We start from the raw sequence: 16,739 nt of genomic DNA on the forward strand, positions 1-16,739 counted from the left end.
GATGGAGAGATCATTATGTGGTTGAAAAGGAAGTTCACTAGAGCTTGAGGGTTGAATATTGGAGGTAGAGGATTGGTCCATGCGGGATATAAGTGCTTGAAGAGTAGAGGTGAGACTAGTGATAGAGGCAAGTATGGTATGAAGCTTTGTTTGCCCTTGGTGAATAACACCAAGGGTGTTGTCAGGGGTGGATAAGGGTTAGGGTCATATGGAGGTGAATGGTGTAAAGGGGCTTGTGAGTTTGGTGGTTCAAAGGTATGTTGTGGAGGTGGTTCATAAGCATATGATGGGACTTGTTGGAATGTTGGTAACTACAAGGGGGTCCACCATATCTCTCATCTTTGTACGCTCCCTGGAATGGCTCTTGACCATAGTAATTAGGTGGGGGTGGTTTGTCACGAAGGGGTCTACCATGACTATTGTTTTGACATGCATTGTGAGATGGTTGTGGTCCATGGTATCTTAGAGGGTGTTGTTGCCGAAAGGGTTGATCAGATCCTCGTGACTCCTTCCATCTTTGATTGCTTTGACCTTGATGCATGTTCCTGTTATAGCTTCCATTCCTTACAACAACATTTGAACCAAACTCAAAGCGACGGGGGTAAGAACTCATAGTAACTAATAAAAATTAAAAAAAAAATAAATAAACAAGCAAAGAAAAATAAAATAAAATAAATAAGAGAAAATGTTTGAAAAAGATTTGATTTTAAGATTAGAAAAGATAAGATAAGTTAGGTAAGAGAAGATAAGTTTTTAAATTAAAAGGTTTTGAAATTTAAATTTTGAAGTTTGAAATTTGAAATTTGAAATTTGAAAATTGAATTTTGAAAAGTCAACAATATAAGATAAAGATTTGAAAAATATTTAAATTTTGAATTTTGGAATTTAATTGAAATTTGAAATAAGATAAGATAAGATTTTGAAAAAGATATGATTTTTGAAAAAGATTTGAATTTTGAAATTTAAAACTAAGATAAGAAAAAAAATTTTAAAATAAAAATCTGAATTTTTTTTTCGAAAAAAATCAATTTAAAAGTAAATATTTACAATAACCAATAATAAGGCACACGTTTGCAATTTCCCAGCAACGGCGCCATTTTGACGATTGGATTTCTATCGGTAAAGAAATTTTATAAGAATAATTGCGTTGTAAGTATAGTTTCTAAACCAACAGAAAATCCTTTCGTACAAAAGTTTTGGTTGTCACTTAAGCAAACCCAATAAAATTTATAACCGAAGTATTCAAACCTCGGGTCGTCTTCTCAAGGAATTGCAAGGAGGTATGATTTATTATTGGTTATGAAAAAGGTAGAATTTTGGGTTTTTGAAATAGGGAACAAGTAATTTTAAATGACAAGAAAAATAAATTAATAATTAGAAAATCTCTTGGTAAGATATAAGAATTGGAAGTCCTATCCTAGTCATCCTTATCAGGTGTGATGAGAATTGGGTTTTAATCCCACTTAGTTAACTCTTACTAAACAAAAGAAAGTCAAGTGACTAATTAATTTGATCCTCAAGTCCTAGTTAACTCCTGTGGAAAGACTAGCTTTAGAGCGATTCGAATCAATTAGCAACTCCAATTTCAATCAACAGCTGAGTTTGATAACTCAAGTGTTACCAATTATTCAACCAAAGTCAAAAGGGAAAAAAATCTACTCGAATGAAAATAATTTGGATAAATCGAAAACATCAATAACATAAATAGAATAAAACGATCTTATATCTGAAATACCTCAATTTATATTAATTAAGAAAATCTTAACATGAATGGTTCATAAGCCAAATTGAAAAGATAAATAACAATTAAAGTAATAGAATAAATAAAAGTAGAAAATAAATTAAAGAAATATTGAACCTGTAATTGAAGAGAAGTAGCCTAAACATAATAGAAATCCTAAATCCTAATACTAAGAGAGAGGAGAGAACCTCTCTCTCTCTAAAACTACATCTAAAAACTAAAATTATGTATTATGAAAGTTGTGTTAATTGTTTGGATGTATTCCCCCATTTTATAGCCTCCAATCTGTGTTTTCTGGGCCGAGAACTAGGTCAGAAACAACCCAGAATTCGCTGGTTGCAAATTCAAACATGCTGATTTTCGCAGATGCGACGCGTCCGTGTGATACACGCGTTTGCGTCACTTATCCTTAGGGAAACTATGGTAAATTATATATCATTTCAAAGTCCCGGATGTTGGCTTTCTAACGCAACTAGAACCGCGTCATTTGGACCTCTGTAGCTCAAGTTATAGTCGATTTAGTACCAAGAGGTCAGGCTGGACAGCATTAGCAGTTCCTTCAGTTTCTTTTATTCCTTCCACTTTTGCATGCTTCTTTTTCATCCTCTAAGCCATTTCTACCCTGTAATCTCTGAAAACACTTAACAGACATATCAAGGCATCAAATGGTAATAAGAGAGGATTAATATTTGGTAATTTAAAGGCTTAGGAAACATGTTTTCAATCATAGCACAAAATCAGGAAAGAAAATGTACAACATGCGATTTCTATGAATAAGTGTGAGAATAGTGGATAAAACCCACTCAATTAAGCACAAGATAAACCATAAAATAATGGTTTATTAGTCACCTCCACCAAAAATTCTACTATTGCTTGGGCCTTAATTGCATGTTGAGGTTCGTATTGGATGTCGTACTGGGATAGTTCTATTGCCCATGTCATCATACGGCCCGCCAGGTCAGGTTTTTGTAAGATTTTTCTGATGGCTTGGTCGGTTCTCAAAGTGATCGAGTGCCCCTGGAAGTATTGCCTTAATATCCGAGAGGAGATTAGTAAAGCATAAGCTAACTTTTTCAGCTTGCACTTTACTGATGAAGTACATTGGCTGCTGGATTTTGTCTTCTTCCAGAAACAAAACGATCGCTATGGCTTCCTCTATTACAGCTAGATAGAGGTATAGGTCTCTCCTTCTTTCGGCTTTTCGAGTACCGGTGGTTTTGATAAGATCCTCTTGAAGTGGTTGAAGGCTTCCTCACAAGTTGGATTCCATTCAAAGGCTATTTCTTTCTTCATTAAATTGAAGAAGGGAAGGGCCTTCGCTGCCGATGCCCCAAGAAAACAAGACAAAGCTGTGAGCCTACCTGCCAGTCTTTGGACATCCTTAACACATCTTGGACTTGACATCCAGAGAATGGCTTCGCATTTGTCTGGGTTGGCCTCCACTCCTCTTTGTGTGATCATAAAGCTCAAGAACTTCCCAGCTTCCATGGCAAACGCACACTTGAGGGGGTTGAGCCTCATATTGTGCTTTCGAAGCGACCCAAAGACAGCTTCCAGCTCGGCAACCAAACTACTCGGTTCAGCCGTCTTTACCAGTATATCATCAACGTACACTTCCACCGACTTGCCGATATGCTCCTTGAAGACTTTGCTCATCAATCTTTGATAGGTGGCCCTCGCATTCTTCAATCCAAATGGCATGACCCTGTAGCAATAGGTCCTTGTTGGCATTATGAACGCCGTTTTTTCCTCATTAGGGCGGTGCATCAGGATCTGGTTGTACCCCGAGTACACGTCCATGAAGCTTAGGAATTGGTATCATGATGCCGCATTGATAAACCCCAATTTTGTGGTTTATCTTGAGCTTAATTTGGGAGATTTTATCACCTTTTCTCACATTTATTTAATGAAATAGCATGGTTTTGCAATTCTCCCTAAATTTGTGCTTAAGTGTGAAAACATGCTTTTTAGGCCTTAAAATAGCTACATTTAACTCACTTTAATTCCATTTGATACCTTGATATGTTTGTTAAGTGATTTCAGGTTTAGAAGGCAAAGATTGGATTGAAGGAATAAAGAAAAAGCATGCAAAGTGGGAGAACTCATGAAGAAATGAAGGAACCGTAAAGCTGTCAAGCCTGACCTCTTTGCACTTAATCGACCATAACTTGAGCTACAGAGGTCCAAATGAGGCGGTTTTAGTTGTGTTGGAAAGATAACATCCGGGGCTTCGAAATGATATAAAATTTGCCATAGTTGCATCGCATATAGGGGCGCGCACATGCACTGTACGCGTGCGCACTGATGGAGTTGCGTGGGTCCACTTTAAGCAACTCGTTGAGGGCGATTTCTAGCTCATTTTGGACCCAATCCAACTCATTTCTGATGCTATTGAACCCAAGGATTGAGGAGAGAATGAACCAAGTAGTCATAATTTAGTTTTTGTCATATTTTAGGGTAGAATTTTAGAGAGAGAAGCTCTCTCCTCTCTCTAGATTTAGGATAGAAATTAGGGTAAAGTTAGGTTAATCACTCTCAAATTTTTCTTTCAATTCTTGTTTTGATTTTAATTCTCACTATATTTTAGTGTTCTATTATCTTAATCTTCTTAGTTTCTCTTGTGATTTCTTATTTTGCTCTCTTTTATGTTGATGAACCATTGTTGGATCTTAATTTTCTTTAATGCAAATTTATGTTTCCATGCTTTTCTATGTTTATCTTCATTGTTATTGTTGATTTCTTGCTTATGATAGTTATGGGTTACCTTTAATTCTTACATTTTATGATGTTTACTTTTCTTGCATACTAGGTGTTTGATAAAATGTTTCCTCTAGTTTTTGAGTAATTTTCTTGGCTCTTGGCCTAGGCTAAGAGAATTGAGTGACCTTGAGTCATTGGGTCTCATTGAATTGGTGATTTGAGAACCCTTGGTGGTCAATTTGATAACCATTGATACTAGCCTACTACTAAGTCAATTAGTAGCTAGGTTAGAACCTATGGATTGATGTTGATCAAGCCATTTGATATACTTCAAGTACAGAAGTAAACTTGATGAGCTTGGTTCCTCATAATTGTCAATATATGGTTTGTAGACAAGGATGTTGATCTCAATTACCTATGTCTAGCCAAGAGCTCTTTTCCTTTATTTTACTTGTTCTTATCATTTACTTTCTTGTTGTTTACTTTTTTTGTCAAACTATAAAATCAAACCCCCTTGCATTTTCATAGCCAATAATTGAGCACTTCATTGTAATTCCTTGTGAGATGACCCGGAGTTTAAATACTTCGGTTAATTTTTATTGGGGTTTGTACTTGTGACAACCAAAATTTTTGATGTGAGAATTGTTTGTTGGTGTAGAACTATACTTGCAACGAGAATTAATTTTGTTAAATTCTATACCATCAAAGAATTCGCTCATCACGCGTCTACTAGGGCATCGATGTTAGAGAGAGGGAATGAATCTTTTAGACATGCCTTGTTGAGATTCGAATAGTCAACGCACATTCTCCACTTCCCGATAGCAAGTACCACGTTCGACAGCCACGTTGAATACTCTAGCTCCCTTATGAAACCGGTTTCTAACAAGCTAGCCGTCTGCCTGGATACCTCGTTAGCCCTCTCAGGCGACATCTTTCTCCGCCGTTGTGCAACTGGTTTAGCATCTGGTTTTACAGCCAGATGATGTGCCATAAAATTGGGGTCTACTCTTGGCATGTCAATCGGGGTCCAGGTGAATAGATCTCTGTTTGCTCTGACGGCCTCGATGAGAGGTCCTTTTAACTCGTGGGGGAGGTTTCGGTTTACGAAGGTAAACTTGTCCTCTGTGTCCCCTACCCGGAACTTCTCCATGTCTCCCTAGGGATCTGGCCTCGGCTTGTCGTTAAACCTTGCATCCAAGTCAGCCAATAACACCCCAGATGCTTCCTTTGACTTCTTCCTCAAAGATAGACTGGCATTGTCGCAAGCGACCGCCATTTTCAGGTATCCTCGGATGGATCATGCAGCTCTAATGTCCGTCACAAACTTCATCGTTAGGAACTTCATACATACGACAGTCGAGAACTCGTTGATAGTTTTTATTCCTAAGATGACGTTGTAGGCTGTAGAGTCCCTCGGGACCATGAACTCTACCATCACTGATCTCTTGCTTTCCCTGGATCCAACATATATCGGAAGTGTGATTAGCCCATCAAGCCTTATGTAATTATCTTCCAAGTCGGCGACCTCGTGCTTGTGGTTTTTGAGGACATTTTCTCTGATCCCCAGCACATCGAACACATTCCTAAACAGGATGTTCAAGTCAGCTCTAGTGTCCACTAGGATTTGCTTTACCAGGCCCATCCCGATCATCGCTGTAATCACCATAGGCAGGTTCTCGAGGAGATCGTGATACCATCGATCTTCTGAGTCGAAAGATATTTCAGGGAGCTCCGTAGATTGAGCATTGGGGCTTCCCAAAGACATAGCTAGGATCTTAGCATCCTTTTTGCTGCTAATTTTGACTTGGGTGATTCATCTCTCCCGACCACGACATTGATGACTACAGTTGGAGCGTTGTCAGCATTCTCGGGTCCCCTGCCTTGGCTTCACAGCTCAGCTCCAATCCTCTTCGAAACGTTCTCGCTCTCTCCTCCTCGGTTCCCGTATAAACTGCGAGAACTCCGTCAGCTTCCTTTCTCGGATGGCCTGCTCAAGAGCATCCTTCAGATCAAAGCAGCCTTGGGTTTTGTGGCCAAAACCTTTATGGTAGTTGCAGTACAAGCTTTTGTTTCCACCCGTCCTATCCTTGAGCTGCTGAGGTTTCGACAGTATGCCTTTATCTGTGATTTGTTGGTAGACTTCCACAATAGGTGTCGTTAGAGGGGTGCAGCTAGTAAACATGCCCACCTGGGAAAACGGCTTGAACAGTTTCCCGAACGTTCCCTCCTTTGGCGCCTCTTTTGGCTTTTCCAAGTATCCAATCTGACGTGCCAGTGGGTTGGGTGGCTGCCGCTTATTGGCAGCCACCACTTGGCTAACCTTCTCATTGTTGATATACTCTCTAGCCATATTTTGGATCTCTTGAATAGTCCAGACAGGCTTGGTAGTGAGGTGCTTCCTGAAATCCTCATTTAGTAAGCCATTTGTCAAGCATAGACTCGCCACCGAGTCTGTCAGGCCATCAATCTCTAGACACTCGTTGTTGAACCGGTCGAGGAACTTCCTCGTTGGCTCTCCAGCACGCTGGGTCACCCCCAACAAGTTGATCGGGTGCTTGGCCTTGGCTATCCTGGTGGTGAATTGGGCTAGGAACCTCTACGCGATGTTCACAAAAGCGGTAATGGACTCTTGCGGGAGCGCGTTGAACCACCGTATCACCGGACCTGCCAAGGTCACTGAAAATGTGTGGCATCTGACGGCATCTCCAACACCCTCCAAGTTGATTCTGGCTTCAAAAGTCGTTAAATGTTCTTGTGGGTCTTTGATCCCATCGTACCTCATGTCCATTGGCTTGTCAAAATTTTTCGGTAGCCAGACCTTGAGAATAGATGGGTGGAAGTAGGTGGCACCCATTATGACAAGATCTCGACGCTTCTTTCCTCGGTCTCTCTTAGTCTCTCCCTGGCCTTCCGACCTACTGTAGGCGTAGGAGTGAGACCGAGCATCGGCTCCTATGCTCGTTGTCCCGCCTGGGGCTTCTCCTATGGTCTTCCGACCTCTTGGTGGGAGATCGGGTGCGAGATAGACTCGGACGAGAGTTTCTGATGTGCTCAGGATGATAATGATCCCTTGCTGCCAACTCTCTCTCCAAGTTTTGCACTCGGTGTCTGAGCTCTTGCATAATTTTTGAGTTGTCATCGCCGGTGCCACCAAACAGGCGTCTATGGGGAGATCAGGAGTGAGGGTCGCCCTGCCGAGACAGAGGTCTTAGACATTCCTGAGAAGAGGTTGATGAACTCACCCTGCTCCTTAGGCGAGTTCCCTCCTCCTCTCATACTTCCCCCACATGAGGAAAAAGCTCTATACTCACGTCAGGTCCCTACAGACGGCGCCAATGTTCGGTTGCTCGGATGAATGGCGGTTCGGATGGAGTTGAGATTGGAGCAACTAGCTGAGATGGAGGATCTGGACCTGAGCGCGAGCCTCGTGGGGCCACCTGCGAGGACACTTCGATGCTAAAGTCAGTGTCCGTACAATGAGGCGGCTAATTAGGGTAAAAAGGTGACGTACCTCTGGAGAGGGGTAGGTCCCTTTCCATTTATACTCTGAACTCGGGTTGGCCCTTTCTCTTTGGTCCATCTGTCTGGAAGCTTCTGTTAGTTGTCCAGGTCTTCTCAGCAAGGCATGAGGTAGCACGTGGGTCACCTATGGATTCGGGTCAAATAGCCCGGCAAGTCGATAGTCCGTAATCGAACTCGAGACCCTTGTTGGGCCAGGCCGGAACAATATATATATAATTCAGTCAACTCATGAACTAATGAGTTAAGTTTATCTAAGTTTAAATTCGGCTCATTTAATAAATGAATTCAAATTCAGACTCAAATTTAATTCACAAACTTATAAGTTCAGCTTATCGAATGGTTAACGAGTCGAATTTGAGATGGTTTATGAGGATGACTCTCTTCCGGTCCTTGTAGGGATAGTAATTATTGAGTGAGGATATATTTTGGTGTTAAATGGCCGAAGTTTTTAAAACATTTAAGATTAATTGGTAGATTCTCAAAAGTACAAGTACCTAAATGTGGTATCGATCTGTACTATGCTTTTAGTATACTTCCGTATATTTTCTTTAGATATAAATAATATAAGGATTATTAAAAAATAATAAGAAGACAATTAGGTTAATAAAATATCTTGTATGTATTTATAGGTTTTTGAAGAAAAAAATATTAATTAGAGTAAAGTATTGTTTTTGTTCTCAACGTTTAGGGTAAGTCTTATTTGTATTCCTAATGTTTAAATCGTCCTATTTGTATCCTTAACGTTTATAAAAGTGATTCAATGTTATCCTACTATTAATTATACGAACAAATCAGATTATATTTTCAATTATTTTCACTTGGATGTATTCATTCTCAATTAGGTCGTACTTGGATGTGGTCGATTTTAATATTATACCCACTATTTGTATTTAGATTTAATTATATTCCTAGAAAAGTGAATTATGTAAATGTTGTCGGAATTAGTTTCAACATTTGATGAGCTATTTTTCGGAATAGATCATCGATTCTATCCCAGACATTTGTATTCTAACTTCAAGAAGAGATTTTTAAAACTCAAACTAAAGCGCTCATGATGTGTAATTGACGGCAGGATAACATTGAATCACTTTTACAAACGTTAGGGATACAAATAGAACGATTTAAACGTTAGGGACACAAATAGAATTTACCCCAAACGTTGGGGACAAAAACGATACTTTACTCTATTAATTATGTTTCTGAAAAGACGTTGCTAGTTTTATAGGCCCTTAAAAGGCCAGAAAAGATGTATATTATAATTTTTCAATGACTGAAAAGTCCTATTTCAATTCTTCAACTACCTACTTAATACTCTTTTGTTACTCAAGTTTTTTGCAGAATTTTCTCAATTACTTGGTTGATATTTTATTCCTCAGAAACTTATAACTCAACCACAAAATTCCTAAAACCCACTGATCTCACTACTCCAAAGAAAACAAATGTGACTACTTTTATCTTAAAAAAATGGTATAAATATCATTTTTCTTAAACTATATCATTCAATAAGGCTTATTATTAGACATCTGACGAATTAGATTTAAAATCACCTAACTTTAGATTTGAAACAATTGTCAACTTTCGATCTTTCTAACTGTCAATTCAATGGGACACTTTCTGTTTCTTTTTCTGGACTCATCTAGACTTGTCATTTAATAAATTCCCTGGTCCTCTTCCATGTTTCAATAACTCCAAGAATCTCCAATATTTATCTCTTCAAAATGAATTAAATGGGGGAATTCTTTCTACTCATTGGAAAGGACTTTCAAATCTAAACACAATCAATTTAGGTGATAATTCCTTTAGTGGAAAAATCCCTAAGACTCTTTTCACTCTTCCATCTTTACAAGATGTCACTCTCTCTAACAATGAATTTGAAGGTCTCCTTGATGAATTCCAAATGCAACATTCTCAACATTGGAGTTAGTTGATTTCAGCATCAATAAATTAGAAGGGCCTATTCCTCCATTTTTTTTTTCATCTTAAAAGACTTACCCTCCTCAACCTCTCTGAATAAATTTAATGGAACCATACAATTAGATATGATAAGGAAACAGCTACCATATCTAAGTGTATTAGGTCTTCCACATAACAATTTATTTGTTGATATAAAAACCAATGATGATCTTGGCATTCCATCATTATTTCCCAACATGGTGCATCTATTGTTGGCATCTTGCAGTTAAAAGAACTTCCAAGATTCCTTAGAAATCAATCTCAGTTCTTGCTTGGATTTGTCCAACAACCGAATCCAAGGAACAATACCTAACTGGATTTGGAAAATTGAATCCATGCTTTCTTTGAATCTTTCCAACAACCATTTCACAAGTTTAGAGGGTTCATTTGAAAATCTCATTTCTAATATAATGATGATTGACCTTCATTCCAACCAAATTCATGGTTCTGTTCATTTGGACTATTCTAATAACAGATTCAGCATTATCCCACCTAACATTAAGAAGTACCTTGGTTTCACTTACTTCCTCTCACTTTCAAACAATAGCCTGATCTGAGTGTTTGACAACGCAAAGTAATGCTCTTCGAGTACTAAATCTTGCTAGAAACAAACTCAGTGGCTATATTTCTGATTCAATGGAAATCAATTAGGTGGTGCTATCCCAAAATCACTAGCCAATTGCAATGGTCTTGAAGTTCTAAACTTGGGAAACAGTCTTTTGAGTTATGAATTCCCATGATTCTTAAGGAAAATTTCCACCGTTAAGAGTTTTGATTCTAAGGTCAAACAAACTTCATGGCCCTATTGCCTGCACAAATTAAAAACCAAGTGGGAGATGCTTCATATTGTTGATCTAGCCTTCAATAATTTCACTGGTACACTACCATGAACACTTTTGTTCTTTTATACAAGAGTAATCAACTATTTTTCAGTCTATATTAGCCAACTTTTTTAAATTGTTTTGTTTATCTCAAAATTTAAAACTTAAATCATAATATCTACACTCTAAATTATAAACACTAAATACAAAATCTCCGTAAAATAAGAACTTTTAATATTAAAAAATAAAAGTTGACTAATATCGACTAACTAAAAGTTGATTTACTAAATTTTTTCTTTGTCTAGATATGGACTTTATCCGATAGTAATTTGAAGTTTATATTTATAGCTACTTAATAAAGAAAATCTCATCTAAGTTTGTTAATGAATAGTAACAATCAAATTAAAATTCAAATTATTGCAGGAATCGTCTTAGTAGTTTGGATTCCATTAAATAAGGTGAAAGGATGAAGTCGAGAAAAAGCTAAGACTTAAAGCAGAGTAAAACGAGTGTCTAGAATTTACCTTGTGCTCTTCTCAAAAATAATTTTTTCTTATTTGCTGGTGTTCTATTATACATATTCCTTACCGTTTCAAAGATATAGCTAGATTTACAAGTGTTCTTGTTCTTGTTTATCAGTTTAATACAGAGTATAGTTTATGAGAATATGCATATAAAGTTGTAAGAAATAAATTGTACGTAGATTATGTTTACGACCTTATTATTTTGATCCGTGTAGAATTTCAGTTACTATTTTTTCACCGTGCAACATATGAGATACATTATTAAAAATTGAGTTATAAGTATTTATTTATATAGAATTTAGCATAATATGTATGGTTGTAATCATAAGTCCTCTTTATTTCTGAAGAGTTAGCTTAGCAGAAGTGAACCAAGTCTTGAGCGAGATTTATTTGCAAGTAGAATTCAAACGCTGAGTCTCAGTCCTATAATTTCATGGAGAGGTTCCATTATTATCACTGGACGTAGGTCTGTGCTAGTGCTATGAGCGAGCCCAAAATGATTATTATATATGACTAACTTTATAGGAAATAAAATGGCAAATAATACTTTAAAAAATAATATAAGGTCCATTTTAGTAGTTAAACTAGGGATTAATTCGCGTAATGCAAGGATTTATTATTATAATTATTTTTAATTTAAATTATGATATATCAGACAAATTAAACTATTGTATGAATTTTTAAGAAAAATAAAATTGATTATTAAAATTAGTTACATTTCTCATATTTCATTATATACTTCAGTGTATAACTGAATCTATTATATTAATATTATATATATAATTGATAGATAATTTATTTTAAAGGCTTTAAGTTAAATAAATTGGCTAATTTAAAAAATAATAATGATAAATTATAAATTGGAGGTTTAATTATTTTGTTGGTTCTTATAGTTTTACCAAATTTTTAATTAGGTCTTTATACTTTTTCTTTTCAATTGGATCTTTATATTATTTTTAATTTTGTAATTGGATCTTTTTTATGTCAAAAATGTTAAAATTAGGGTAAAAAACCTAAACAAGCCAAAGGGATATCAAATTTACACAAATAAGCCAAAGCAAAATCTGATTCATCAATCAACCAAAGGACATTTCTATATAGTTCGAACCAAATAGGTTCGAACTCACTTTCCAAGTAATTCGAACCAAATAGTTTCGAATTACACATGTTCCCATAGCCACATAATTCGAACCACCTTGGTTCGAACTCAACCTCCATAATTCGAACCAGCTTGGTTCGAATTACACAGACCATATTTCGTACTAGCATGGTTCGAATTAGTGAGGAGGAGAGCTGTATATATATGGTGTGAAGGTGAGTTGCTATCATTAGAGTGGGGTTACATGGCTAGTGAGGAGAGTTTCGCTGTGTTGGTTCACCACAGAGGATCCATTAAGAAGAAAACTCGTTCCGGTGTAAAGTTCACTGATAAGGATCCTCTCTGTATTATCGTCACGCCTACGACGAGGTATGAGGACCTTGTTAGCTCTGTACTGCTGAAACTCGGTCTGGAAGGTATGAAACGGGTTAAGAAGTTTTTTTATCGATTTCCAATCACGGTGCTCCAGAACACCGTAAAGTACGATTGTTTCACGATCGGGAGTGATGAGGACTTGCAGGTCATGTTTCATTGTCGCCGGCAGTTTCCAGAGGTTAGGACACCAGAACTGTTGGCAAAGTTGGTTGACGCAGTGTCCAGCTTGGGGGGTTCGAACCGGAATACCACCACTTTAGCCACGGTAGCCGGTTCTAGCTCCAGACCTGCCATTGCATCTTCCTCCGTCCCTGCGTACGAGCCACCCGTCCAACCTGTCGCCTCCCCTTTGTTCGCTGTTGATCTCATCGGCAGTGTAGGCGACGAGGTCGGTGAAGGTGGGTATCTGCCGACATCTTTACAGTGTGCTACACCGGCTGGGGTTAGAGATGGATTCTTGGATGATCCAGAGGATGATGATGTCGAGCCGGATATGATTGCTGATGACAGTGGCGATGATGTTGGAGCAAGTGAGCCTGCTGGGCCGGGCGGTGGTTCTAGCTCTGGCACACAACAGTACCCTCCACATTTTTCCTCTTTGGACTTGGATGCCATGAGGCAGGAGGGGGTTGCTGGGCAGCTGGCTGGATTTGGCGCTAGAAATGCTGAAGGGTCTGCAGGTCTGACAGAGTTTCAGGTTGGTCAGCAATTTCCGGATAAAGAAGAGGCCCTGTTAAGTGTCAAGACTTACAGCATCCGGCGAGGGGTACAGTACAAGGTCGTGGAGTCTGACTATCGCCGGTATGTGGGCAAGTGTTCTGAGTTCGGCAATGGGTGCACATGGTTGATTCGACTCAGTCTCCGACAGCGCAAGGGGATTTGGGAAGTCAAACGTTACAACGGACCGCATACTTGTCTCGCCACCTCCATTTCCAGCGACCACAGGAGTTTGGATTACCATGTCATATCGGCATTCATTATGTCAATGGTGAGGGCTGATGCATCCGTTAGCATCAAAGTGCTCATAATGCCACCACCGCACACTTTGGGTTTAGGCCGACTTACAGGAGGGTCTGGTTGGCGAAGCAGAAGGCTGTTGCCCTCATCTATGGTGACTGGGATGAGTCGTACAACGAGCTCCCAAGGTGGGTGTTAGGAGTGCAGTTGACGATGCCTGGTACTGTTGCAGTGCTAAGGACGAGCCCTGTTCGTGTTGGTGGACAGTTGGACGAGTCTCGAGCTTATTTTCACAGACTATTCTGGACCTTTCCACCATGTATCGAGGCATTCCGTCATTGCAAGCCCCTAGTTAGTATTGACGGCACCCATCTGTATGGCAAGTATGGGGGAACGTTGCTTGTCGCGATTGCACAGGACGGGAACTCCAACATACTCCCTGTTGCATTCGCATTAGTCGAGGGTGAGAATGCTGAGTCATGGTCCTTCTTTCTCTCCCACCTGCGTGAGCATGTGACACCGCAGCCGGGTCTGCTGGTTATCTCGGACAGGCATAACGGCATCAAGGCCGCCCTTGAGGCTCCTGACGGAGGCTGGTTACCTCCGTCTGCATACCGAGCATTCTGCATTCGACATGTTGCGGCAAATTTTGCCCTCACCTTCAAGGGAAAGACGCAAGGAGGCTACTTGTGAATGCGGCATACGCTAAGACCGAGGTCGAGTTCCAGTACTGGTTTGATATTCTTAGGACCGAAGACCCGGCGATGTGTGACTAGGCTAACCAGATTGAGTATTCCTTGTGGACACAGCATTGTGATGAGGGGCGTAGATTCGGACATATGACGACGAATATATCTGAGTGTGTGAACTCGATCCTCAAGGGTGTTAGAAACCTTCCTGTGTTCTCGCTAGTCAAGGCAACATACGGAAGGTTGGCCGAATTATTTGTTCGCAAAGGGAGGGAGGCTGAGGCGCAGATGGGTACCGGACAACAATTTAGTCAGCACTTGGTGAAGTGTATAGAGGCCAACTTGAAGACGGCTAGGTGCTTCACGGTAACTGTGTACGACAGGGATAACTCCGAGTTCACCGTCGCAGAGACAACTCCGACTGGTTCTTTCTCACTGAGTACCTACAGAGTCTCGCTTGCATCTTACACATGTGACTGCGGATACTTCCAGGCACTTCATTTCCCGTGTCTCCACGCACTGGCATGCTGTGCCTACTCACGGCTTACATGGGAGCCTTACGTCCACCAGGTGTATCGTCTTAGTTCGGTCTTCAGTGTGTATCAAATGGGTTTCACACCTCCCATTCCGGAGGGTTTTTGGCCACCATATGACGGGCCGACTGTCATCCCTGACCCCAATAAGAGGCGTGCGAGAGAGGGTCGTCCCAGGTCAACTCGGATACGGACCAATATGGACGAGGCATATCTGAACCGGCCAAAGAGATGTGGACTTTGTCGGCAGCCCGGCCACACACGTCGGAGTTGCCCACAGCTCGGAGGAGCAGAGCACACACGGGGACATGATTAGGTGTATTGGTGGCTTTGGTACTTTTGTTATTTCAATTTCGCGTTTAGATTCCACTATTATTGGTTTTCTTGCTTGTAGTTGGTGACTGATAGAATTTGTTAACGTTAGTGCGATGTACTTTGAATGAGATTTTAGTTAATGAATATATTCTGTCACCGCAGTTTTAAACGAAATGTATGTCTAATGCACACCGGCAAAAATAACTTTACGAGTTTTATTAAGACATGATGCGAAAACTATGTTCGTAACTTAAATTGCTTGCTAGAACGAATTCTGAGTAATTCGAACCAAGCTGGTTCGAATTATTAAGTTAGGGTTCGAACCAATCTGGTTCGAATTATGTTGCTTTGTTCTATACGTGTAATTCGAACCTATTTGGTTCGAATTACTTGAAAAGTGAATTCGAACCTATTTGGTTCGAACTATAGAAATGTCCTTTGGTTGATTGATGAATCAGATTTTGCTTTGGCTTATCTGTGTAAAATTGATCTCCCTTTGGCTTGTTTAAGTTTTTTACCCTTAAAATTAACATAATATTTCTCCTAAAATATATGCGGTAGTGTAATTAGGTTTTTAATTATGAATACCTTCAATTTGTGAAAAAATACTCAGTCAACTCTAACATTTTTTTTTACACTTAGAAGGACTTAATTATAAAATTAAAAATAATGTAAGGACCTAATTAAAAAAAATATAACGACCTAATTATAAATTTAGTAAAACTATAAAGACCAATAAAATAATTAAAACTATTGGAGTTACATACCAATTATTTGTAGTTACAGCATAATTGCACGGTTCAAAAAATAATGGGTATATTACATTATTAAATCAATTGCTTATTTAAATTACATTCTAACAATTTATTTTTGGAGGATCACTACAAGGTTTTGGTTATTTGTGATAATTCTTTTTTATTTGTGGAGGTTTATAACTCCTAACAAATGGTTTGTAGGGATTTTCCCAAATTTTAAGGTGTTACGAAGTCTTTTGTGGAAATTTTTAAAAACCTCCACAATCAGTGGGGGTTTTGTGCGTATTTAGTGGGGTTTTATATTGAACTTTTATGACAGTTTTAAATTACTTTTGTGGCAGTTTAAAATCTCACAAATTGACTTTTTAATTTAACACAAATTAACTATTTTGTGAGATTTTCAAACATTCACAAATCTTGTAGTTATTTATTTTTAATTTCAAATCATTCATTAATCTCATCTCATTTATATATTCTTAACAAGTATAATAACCCGTGCCATGCACGTGATAAGATTGAAATTATAATTTTAAATTCTTTTGTTAAGATTAATTTGAATTATAATAATTTGATTAATAAAAATGTAACATATTATGTATTTTTTATTTTTTCTTAATCTAGTATTAAATGTATTAACTCTAAAATAGTTATTAATTAGTTTTAGTAATTTACTTTTTTTAATAAATCAAACATATATACTCAATGTAACCATAAATAACCTAGTAATACTTAGACCCACCAATAATTTTTTATAT

General features: G+C 38.5%; 2 protein-coding genes across 2 annotated transcripts; both read left to right on the forward strand.

The window, feature by feature from the left end:
• The first annotated feature begins 12,778 nt into the window (after positions 1 to 12,778).
• On the forward strand, positions 12,779 to 14,385 carry LOC148568893 (uncharacterized). Its single transcript, XM_088484810.1, has 3 exons — positions 12,779 to 13,255; positions 13,358 to 13,432; positions 14,110 to 14,385. The coding sequence occupies exons 1-3, from the start codon at positions 12,779 to 12,781 to the stop codon at positions 14,383 to 14,385; spliced, it is 828 nt and encodes a 275-aa protein (XP_088340936.1).
• A 146-nt stretch (positions 14,386 to 14,531) lies between these two features.
• On the forward strand, positions 14,532 to 15,230 carry LOC148568894 (uncharacterized). The gene has a single exon (XM_088484811.1). The coding sequence runs from the start codon at positions 14,532 to 14,534 to the stop codon at positions 15,228 to 15,230; it is 699 nt and encodes a 232-aa protein (XP_088340937.1).
• The last annotated feature ends 1,509 nt before the right edge of the window (positions 15,231 to 16,739 follow it).

This window comes from Arachis ipaensis, chromosome B4, assembly GCF_059453495.1.
Source record: "Arachis ipaensis isolate K30076 ecotype BB chromosome B4, ASM5945349v1, whole genome shotgun sequence".
In the NCBI taxonomy this organism is placed as follows: domain Eukaryota; kingdom Viridiplantae; phylum Streptophyta; class Magnoliopsida; order Fabales; family Fabaceae; genus Arachis; species Arachis ipaensis.

Excerpts from the sequence above, each read along its gene's own strand:
- LOC148568894 (XM_088484811.1), top strand. The coding sequence starts at position 14,532 with ATGACGACGAATATATCTGAGTGTGTGAACTCGATCCTCAAGGGTGTT.
- LOC148568893 (XM_088484810.1), top strand. The coding sequence starts at position 12,779 with ATGAAACGGGTTAAGAAGTTTTTTTATCGATTTCCAATCACGGTGCTC. Across the intron at positions 13,256-13,357 it reads CTGATGACAGTGGCGATGAT|GAGGGGGTTGCTGGGCAGCT; the intron begins GTTGGAGCAAGT and ends GCCATGAGGCAG. Across the intron at positions 13,433-14,109 it reads CAGGTCTGACAGAGTTTCAG|GACGGGAACTCCAACATACT; the intron begins GTTGGTCAGCAA and ends GCGATTGCACAG.